Here is a 9,914-nt window from a genome sequence, read left to right as displayed (position 1 = left end):
ACTTTCTATTAATTTGAGTTGACCGGAGCATTAAATTGATGTTTTTCCCTTTTATCCAAAGTTTTATTTTAGAGCTTGGATGTTTTTTTGCTTTTTATCCAAAGTTTTAAATTGGAGGTCTTATTGCCGGGTTACTGAATTTCCAAATCCAATTTTTTTTTTAACCAAAGTTTGGATGACTCGTTTAAAAATGTGGTGACAAGTTATATTTTATCCGAAGTCTGGAAACATGAAACTTAGGCGCATGCAAAGTTTATTATACAGCTGCCACCTCTCACCTCTCAGGCAGCTGGCTACCACCGTCTGGCACCTCTCAGGCCTCCACTGAAAATGGCGATGGAGCTTCAAGCTGCCCTACACTACTCCTGGCGCTGCATTTTAATGTTCTCCACGGCGTTCCTACTACTTTCCAGCAACTGTATCATGGCTGCCGATCCTTTCAAATTCCTTGTGGTGGGCGACTGGGGCAGAAAAGGTTTATACAATCAGTCCCAAGTTGCTGCACAGGCACGCTGCCTCCCACTCGCTGTTCATTACTTCAATTGTTTGTCTGCAGTTGCTTGGAGTTTTCTGATTAAAATGTATACTCGCTGTTCATTACTTCAATTGTTTGTCTGCAGTTGCTTGGAGTTTTCTGATTAAAATGTATAATGTCTTAATATCTGACTCTGTAACAGATGGGGAAGATCGCCCAACCGTTGAATATCGATTTTGTCATTTCAACTGGAGATAATTTTTATGAAGATGGGTTGAATGGAACAGATGATCAAAGCTTTGAGCAGTCATTCTCTGCCATTTATACCGCCAGTAGCCTTCAGAAGCCATGGCATTTGGGTACTTATCGTCGTTATCATACTTTTTTTCCATTATATAGAACTACAGAAAGAGAGAAACTTGGTACAGCTCTCAGCACCAGACCCTGCAAATTCCTAATTAAACTGCGTGTTATTAAGCAGTTTCTTACCAGTATTGAGTTTGCCCTCTGCATTGCGAGCATGGGCATGAGATTGTTCTTGGATTAACTCGTTGGCATGGTTTTTTTATATTTGAAGTTAATGTGAATATTAAAGGCATAGGTTTAATAAAGAATTCTGAAATTTGGGTTTTATTGGCAGTACTTGGGAACCACAACTACAGGGGAGATACACTGTCACAGTTGGATCCTTCTCTGAAACGCCGGGATACTGTGCAACCAATCATTCACGCTCATTAATGCCGTTAAATCATTAACCCTCATTAAATGCTGTCCACAATAGTGTTTTTACTGAGCAATAGTGGTGTATATATAGCAATGGCAATTACTATTAACATTACACAATAATAACCACCAGATTTCCGGATATTGTGGTTACTGAGCAATTGAGCTTGCTATATCTGAGGACACGAGGACGACGAGATCATTTTTGCTACCCTCTAAATAATTAGAATCCACCATTCAGTGTCTTATCTTATGTCGTGGAAACCAGAGTTGTATATCGATTCCCTTTGCATGCTTCACCTACTTAAAGCTGTGTCAGATCATTTCATTTAGATGATATATGATTCTTCGGGCAAGCAAATTCGCCCGTTTAGAGGCGCAAACTTCTCAATGCACGGGGATTTCGTCTCCTCTGATGCAGGTTTGCTCTGTAATGGATTATTTTCGCTTTTCATTTTCGTTTCTTAATTATTTTCTGCCATGAAAGAGAAGATTATAACAGATTAGGATTTAGCGCTACAATCCTGTAAAATTTGCAATTATTGGCCTGTAATTTCAGACTGTGTGGTTCGTTAATGCTGAAGATCGGTATTTAGTTTTACTTATGCTTTTCAAGCAATTGGCTATTTGAGAGTGATTTGCAGTCTGTGCCCGCTTGTTTTTCGGTACCAACTCGATCATCTAGAGCTCTGGATCAGATTAAAAGCAGAAAAACTCATACTATGTTGGAGAGACAGATGTCCACTATTAGAATATAGGGATAATATTGAAAACATAATGTCATGGTATTAGTTTGTTTAAGTTTAGTCACAATCCAAAACCATGGATCCGTGCCTGTGAAATAGGTCCAGCTGTCCTTAATGGTTCGTCCAGTAAAGACAGATTCAGGGTAATACATAGGATAGAAGTTTTTGGGCACTTGGCTCTCAAGCTATTTAATGTTATAGGCAATTTCACCATTAGAAAGAAGATAATCCTAGAGTAAATCCCAAAATTCTAAGTTACAATGTTGGTGGTATCATTGGATGTCACTTGTCTTCTAAGATGCTTCATGCTGTCGAAACTCTGCATTTGTTTGAAAGCATCATGCTGTCGAAACTCTGCATTTGTTTGAATGTCACTTGTCTTCTAAGATGCTTCATGCTGTCGAAACTCTGCATTTGTTTGAAAGCATCATGCTGTCGAAACTCTGCATTTGTTTGAAGTTGGGACAAAGTATCCCAGTTGTCTATATACTTCAGATTGAAAGCATCATGCTGTCGAAACTCTGCATTTGTTTGAAGTTGGGACAAAGTATCCCAGTTGTCTATATGCTTCAGATCTCTCGTAAGTCCTTTATTTGACATGTGTCCGCCTTTTACTCTTGAATTTTGTCATTAGGTTGGTGTAGGGTGATGACTATCAATCCTCTTGGTATCCTTTACAATGGTCTTTGGAGCTAATCAAGAATGTCAGAAAATAGACTTATCAGTAGGCTTTACAGTGTCTTACTATTAGGGCTCGTTAAGCTCAAATGGTGATTAAGGCCCCAATACCCTGCTCCTGGATTCCTCCCGGAGAGTACGGTGGCGAGTAATAGCAGAGGGAGTGAAGGAAAATGGACAGGGGCACCATCCATGCTTCAGCTCCGATAAATAAATTGCTCCGATTGGGCAGTTGGCTCTCAAGCTATGTACTGTTATAGACAGTTTTACCATTAGCAAGAAGATAATCCTAGAGTAAATCCCGAAGCTCTAAGTCACAAAGTTAGCGGTATCATTGGATATCACTTGTTTTCTAAGATGCTTCATGCTGTCGAAACTCTGCATTTGTCAGAAGTTGAGACAAAGAATACCAGTTGTTTATATACTTCAGATCTCTCGTAATTCCCTTCTCTGACATGTGTGGGCCGTTTACTCTCGACTCTTATCATCAGGTTGCTGTATGGAGATGACTATCAATCCTGTCACTATCATTTACAATGTTCTTTGGAGTTATTCAAGAATGCCAGAAAATGGGACTTATCAGCAGGCTTTACAGTGTCTTATTAGTAGGGCTCAATAGGCTCAAATGGTGATTAAGGCCCCAATCCCCTGTTGCTGGGTTCCTCCAGGAGAATACAGTGGCCAGTAGTAGTAGAGGAAGTGAAAGAAAATCCGGGTCTCTAGAGAGGAATTTCTCCTTAAGATAATAGGAGAGGAGCGTCATCCCTGCTTCAGCTCGGGTAAATTGCTCTGATTGGGCACTTGGCTCTCAAGCTATGTATCGCTAGAGGCAATTTTAGCATTAAAACGAAGATAATCCTAGTGTAAATCCCGAAGTTCTAAGTCGCAAAGTTAGTGGTGTCGCTGGATGTTTCTTGTCTTGTAAGATGCTTGATGCTTGCGAAACTCTGCATTTGTTTGAAACTGGCACAAAGAATACCAGGTGTCTATATAATTCAGATCTCTAGTAAATCCCTCGTTTGACTGTGCGAGCGTCTTTACTCTGGACTCCCGTCATTGGGTTGGTATTTGGAGATGACTGTCATTTGATCTTTACAGCTATTCAAGAATCTCAGAAAATAGGACTTATCAGTAGGCTATACAATATCTTATAAGTAGGGTTCACTAGGCTAAGTGGTAATGAAGGCCCTGATCCCCTGTTGGTAGGTTCCTCCCACAACGTATAGGAGAGTATAGTGGGCAGTAATAGCAGAGGAGGTGAAAGAAAATCCGAGTATCTAGAGAGGAATTTCAGCTTAAGATAATACGATAGGGGCATCATCCCTGTTTCAGCGCCTGTAAATTGCTCTGATTGGGCACTTGGCTCTCAAACTAGGAATTGTTATAGGCATTTTCACCATTAGAAAGAAGACAATCCTGGTGTAAATCTCAAAATTATAAGTTGCAAAGTTAGTGGTATCATTGGATGTCGCTTATCTTCTAAGATGCTTCATGCTTGTGAAACTCTGCGAAATTGGGACAAAGAATACTAGTTGTCTGTATACTTCAGATCTCTCGTAATTTCCCCGTTGGACTATCTGAGCCTCTTTACTCTTAACTCTTGTCATTAGGTTGGTATTTCGAGATGACTGTCATTTCTCTTGCAACTCTTTAAAATGGTCTTTGGAGCTTTTCAAGAATCTAAGAAAATTGGACTTATCAGTAGGCTATACAATATCTTATAAGTCGGGCTCACTAGGCTCAAATGGTGATTAAGGCTCCATTCCCCTGTTGCTCGGATCCTCCCCTGCCACAGAGTACGGTGGATAGTATTAGCAGAGGAAACGAAAGAAAATCTGGGTCTCTAACCATTATCTCTGCTTCAGTTATGGTAAATTTCTCTGATTGGATTGTAACTTTGATACAAGTATGCTGGAAACAAGGTTTAAAGTAAATTTCTGTAAATGCTAGACCACGATCTAAATTGCATGGTCGTTTGGCCCTGCGAAGCTGAAGGGCTATCTGGAAGTAACTTATGCCAATTTTCTGTTTCCATTGTTCAGTTTGGAATCTTTGGATTACAAGGATTGAAATTTGCTATCACTCTGTTCCTTCATAAAATGAGAAAGTGGATTGCTTAGTTTTTCCTTTGACAGGTCATCCTGGTTTTAGAGTAAGCTAACATGTTAATCTGTTCACTCTGTTCCTTCATAAAATGAAAAAGTGGGTCGCTTAGTTTTTTCTTTGACAGGTCATCCTGGTTTTAGAGCAAGCTAACTTTTTAATCTCTCTTTTACAGGAATACTGCTGCCCGTTTATTGAGCTTCACACAGTGGCTTAGCAAGGGATTTCACCTGCCATACAAAAAGCTTGCATTTAGTATGGAGTTACTGCAAATGAATGAAACCATAGAGAGGCATTGGTTCTGAGTACTGCCAATAGTATTCATCAAAAACCTCAGGAGAAAGAACGAAGAACTTAGAAAACAGTATGGCATTCTGGGACCTTCTAACTGTGGCATCCATGCCAGTTGTGAAGATTCTTCTGATAAGTGGTCTTGGAGCCGTTCTGTCAACTCAGTATGTTGGCGTGCTTACTGAAGCTTGTCTAAAACATATGAATAAGGTAAAGGATTGCGGCTTCTGAGATATCCAATATTCATATTACATTTTTACATACATATTAAAATGGAATTGTGTGCTGTAAATGAGAACTGTCATCAAGTCTATGGTATTGCTAGTCGTAAAAGGTCGTATATTTTGTAAATTGTAACCTTCTGCATAAACATACTGAAGGATAGCTATTACCATGGTATACACGAACTTCTAATGCTTGCTGGCTTTGCTTCTTTCTAGTTTGCCAGCTACTTCTTATCAAGATGTAGCCTTGCATGTTCTAACATAATACGGTTAGGAGTACAGAATTATTTAGTGAGAGTAGTTGGAATAATTAACATGTGAAAGTAAACAATAATAAATAAACAGAAAATATGATAGGTACTTGTGCCCATAGGATACAAGTACAATCAAGGGGAAAAGGTTGTCTACACAGTAATTCTGTTCATTCAAGATCAGAGTAGTGGCCTATGAAGGTTTTTACTTAAATAATCATAGGCTTTTTTGTTTGTGCTTCTCAACAGGTCATTTTTGTCGTATTTACACCAGCACTTATGTTCGCAAGCCTGGCACAATCAGTGACATTCGAAGATCTCATTTCCTGGTATCTATTTTTTTTAACTACCAGCTAATTTGGTTGCAAGCACCCTAATTCCTAGGTGACTTGGGAATCTAATATCGGTTAAGGTTTTGATATCTTGTTAAATTGTAGGTCTTAGTAAATTTCTAAACCTGTAGGTCTTAGTAAATTTCCAAACCTTTATTATTATTTTGAGTAGGAAGTTAGTCTCATTAAATTCTAAAATATTTTTAAAATTTGCAAAGCTATCGTCTAAATATTACACAGACTTAACCATAAATATCTATTTATGGAATTTTGATCTAAAATTGGAAAGTTCCACTGACATTAATAAAGTGCACATTTAAAAATTTATTTTAATATTTTGTTTTTAAAAAAATACACTCTTATAAATTATTCAATAATTTCTAATTAAATAGTTTTATGTGATTGTACCCTTCGAACATGAATATTTGTTTCAGAGTGAAACGTGGTGGATAAACAAGTACCCATATATGAAATGGACGCGTTATATAATACGTGTCATGCTGCATGCATGTCGTTCGAATACTAAAGCTTATCCAATAGAACATAGTTGAAAATTTTCATATTAATTATCAAAAGTATGAAATTATCTATTAATTACTACACATTTTAAATCACAAAAATAATTTTTCCTTTCTTATGTGTGGAGAGGATTACAACACCTCCATATCAATTACCACAAATATCATATCACAAAGATAAATTTCTAAATATATATATATATATATTTCTTTTCTCTTACAAAATTAAATTATTTCTATGTCTATATATATATATATATATATATATATATATATATATATATATATATATTTCTTTTCTCTTACAAAATTAAATTATTTCTATGTTAAAAGGTAAACCTTTCTTTTCAAATGCAAATTTCAAAATTCTTCCTTCCTTTTATTTAATTAATCCATTTCCATAGTAATCATCACAAATATCATTTTCTTCTTTATACATCTGAATTATTTCCATAATAATCATCACATAAATAAACTTTTCATTTTTATTTATGTATAGAAAATTAAACCATTTCCATGTTAATCATCACAAATATCATACTACAAAAATAAACCTTTTATTTTTTCTAATATCATATCACAAATCAAATTAATAAACCTCAAAAAATTCTTTTAAAATGAAATTATTCATTATTTACTTTTTATTAATAATTTAAAACACATTAAAACAAATAATAATATCAATTTTTTTTTGTTTAAATGTTATTTAGAAAAAAATTCAATTTCATTATACACCGTCATAAATTTGTTATCATAAAATTTAATATTAAAAATATTTTTAACAATTTTCATTATTTAAATTATAAATCAAAATTAATTATTTAAGTTTTTTCTAATTTATAATAATTTACATCATTCAAATTATATTATATATTAATTATAAATCTAAAATATTTTTTTTTTAAGTTTATATATTTATATTTGGAGAATTTATATCTTAATTTATATCTATATATATATACATCATTGTCTCAATGGAGCACATCATGTTGCAGATTGTTCCGAATAGAATAGAGATATCAACCAGCGAAAAGGGTGATCCCAGAGTATAAGGTAGTTAATTATCTGGTAGGAAAAATGAGTTCGGATGACGCTCCCATGTCAGAAGAAGCTCAAATGAAGCTCAAACGTGGAGCCATGAAAGGAGGGCTCAGCACTGCAGAGGTTTGTATTGCATTTGGTATTATTTTACCTATGTTTCTGTACAATTTGCTTAAATTTTTTGCATGCTATTAAACAGATGTGATCCAATCTTATTGCCAGGTCTAAAGATTGGGCAATAAATGTTATTCAGACGTATGTCTCTTGCAATGGGCATGAGCCAGAGCAACATCAGGTAATAACCATTTAAAATATTTTAACAATCTTGAAATATATGTTTTACTTCGAACTGAAATTTTTGTAACGAATTACACATTGAATTTGCAACGCCATCCAAGCAGCAAGATCTTTCAAGGAAGATAGCAAGTTTGTTCGGCGAAGGCAGATTGAAGCTTTGTTGTTCGGTTTGTTCGGATTAGTTTAGCGAAACAGAATGGGTCTTCGTCAGAGGTCAGTTGCTTTTCCTTTCTCCAAACCTACACTTTTTGCATATTTTTATCATAAATTACATTTGGTATCTGTGGACAGCAGCAAGGTTGTCCTTATTTCAACATATTCTTAAATGGTAACTCAAGAATATCTCTTGCTCTTGGTTTAAACAATCAATTATCAGATGTCATTCCTGTGCATCAAAAGGTAACTCGTTAGTTAATCATTGTATCCGTCTTGATATGCATATTCTTTTTCACTGAAAGTAAAGCTTTTTCAGTGTAGCTTTAAGATATTAATGTTCGGAAGCTACTTCATGCCAAAAACTTATATATAGGACTTCCGATTATGTTTTTCAATTTCCATATATATATATATTTCCATTTTCTACGTTGTGTACACACAAACTGTACCAATGGTAATGTCTCATACTGTTGATTTGACATCGGCAACTTGCTAATTTTTCGGTTATATAGGCAGGGACTACCGGCTGCATGCAGCACTTGTTTTTAATTACATCTTTATAATTAAAATCCGGAAAAGTTGTTTCGAGATAACTTTGTTTGAAAGTAAGTTGTATTTTTTAATTTTCATATTTATTTTTTTTATTGGAAATGGAATTTGAGTTTGTTAAAAGGTTTTAGTCGCAACGTTATTTTAGTTAGTATTGAGTAATATAAATGTGTAAACATTGTTTATGGTTTTGATTTTGATTAAGGTAAATGTTAAAATAATGTTTAATGGTTGCACTTGATTTTATTCTTATAAAATTTCAAAAAGTTTGTTTCTTTTAATGTGGTTCACAGAAATTTAGTGGTCTCTATGGGAAAATCTAGGTAGATCAATTTGAAGGGATCTACTTTCGGTCTATCTAGTATGACCTAACCTCAAGGGTGTTGGGACATTTCACCTCGTAACCTAACCTCAAAGGTGTTGAGACATTTCACCTCGTAACCTCCTAATTAGCAAAATACTTAAACAAAATTATTATTAAACAAGATTCACCAATTAAACAAATAACAAGATACCAAAAAGGGAGAGCCCGTGTAGACGAGAAAGATAAGATGAGATGCCAACGAAAAAGACGAAACAAGAAAAAGTAATGCACAGATGGATCCATCGTAGATGTAGAAAAATAAAAAAATCAAAAAACAAAATGCATCTTAAAGGACTGGCGGATATAATTACTTTTCAAAAACATTTAAATTTTAAATAATAAACTTTGGAAAATAGCCCAAGAGAGATGCCATGCCATAAAAATGTATTCTAAGTAATTTGGTAACCAATAATAATATAATATAATTATTGAGTAGCCAATGATGATATTATGTAAAAATACATTGAATGGTTTATATGGACATAAAGCATTTAATTTAATTATTTATATCACCACCTTTGCATGTGACCTTTGAATTGAATTCCAAATGTCAAACATTTTCCTATAACCGAAGTTTTAGGGAAAGAGACATGCACGAGGCATTCAAGTGGAAAATCTTTCTACGTTGACCACGTGGTATTTGAAGTTAATTCATCCTTTAATGTTAAGGCCACGTGGTATCGAATAATTGTTATGTTATACACATATATGGACTATAATTATAGATCTATTTGTCATGGTAGCAATAGCATCATGTTTACAAAAGGGTGTTAATTAAGAATCTTGTTTTGATTGGTCTTTCTCCTCTTACATAATAGAGAGGAGAGAAGACATTTTTTTTTGGACTAAATTTTGAAGTACAAAAATAGATTTTTACAAATTGATTACAAAAGAAAGTGTAGAAATAAAACATAGTTATCACTCGTAAGTTGCAATCTCATTTTTAAGCAAAGTTTATTTCAAAAGTGTCTAATATTTCAAGAGGGGATTTTTTCATGCGTCATAAATTATCTATCCATCTCTAATTAGATTTCCTTCCCCTTATGAGAGGAGGGGTGGGTTTCGAAGTTTTCTCAAGGCATCAACAAAGGACATAAAAGGTTTAGAGTGAACCCTTATTGTTGGCTCTAGGTCTTCATCCCCTTCTTCCTCCTTTACTTTCTTTG

At 34.7% G+C, this 9,914-nt stretch overlaps 1 protein-coding gene across 7 annotated transcripts; it reads left to right on the top strand.

Annotated features, from left to right (window-relative positions):
* The first annotated feature begins 229 nt into the window (after positions 1-229).
* LOC149153110 (purple acid phosphatase 4-like) lies at positions 230-9,658 on the top strand. 7 transcript variants are annotated; one of them, XR_016262412.1, is made up of 7 exons: positions 3,408-4,551; positions 4,665-4,774; positions 4,901-5,226; positions 5,741-5,820; positions 7,337-7,505; positions 7,605-7,677; positions 7,784-9,658. XR_016262412.1 is itself a non-coding variant. In XM_089438956.1 (3 exons), exons 1-3 carry the CDS (start codon positions 331-333, stop codon positions 1,211-1,213), a joined length of 432 nt encoding a protein of 143 aa, XP_089295082.1. In that variant the 5' UTR covers positions 230-330; the 3' UTR covers positions 1,214-1,620. The 7 variants fall into 7 exon arrangements, 2 of the variants coding, with proteins under 2 accessions (XP_089295082.1, XP_089295083.1); XR_016262411.1 differs by lacking the exons at positions 3,408-4,551; positions 4,665-4,774 and adding an exon at positions 1,641-3,401; XR_016262413.1 differs by lacking the exon at positions 4,665-4,774 and having other exon boundaries at positions 3,408-4,492.
* The last annotated feature ends 256 nt before the right edge of the window (positions 9,659-9,914 follow it).

The sequence above is a fragment of the Pinus tabuliformis genome, chromosome 9 (assembly GCF_031772625.1).
Source record: "Pinus tabuliformis cultivar Carrire ecotype Pingquan chromosome 9, CPIR1, whole genome shotgun sequence".
Classification (NCBI taxonomy): Eukaryota; Viridiplantae; Streptophyta; class Pinopsida; order Pinales; family Pinaceae; genus Pinus; species Pinus tabuliformis.
This window is presented reverse-complemented; position numbering and strand designations above follow the sequence as displayed.

Coding starts and splice junctions, on each gene's coding strand:
- LOC149153110 (XM_089438956.1), top strand. CDS start 331: ATGGCGATGGAGCTTCAAGCTGCCCTACACTACTCCTGGCGCTGCATT. Junction 508..677: donor AGTCCCAAGTTGCTGCACAG/GCACGCTGCCTC, acceptor ACTCTGTAACAG/ATGGGGAAGATCGCCCAACC. Junction 835..1,115: donor TCAGAAGCCATGGCATTTGG/GTACTTATCGTC, acceptor TTTTATTGGCAG/TACTTGGGAACCACAACTAC.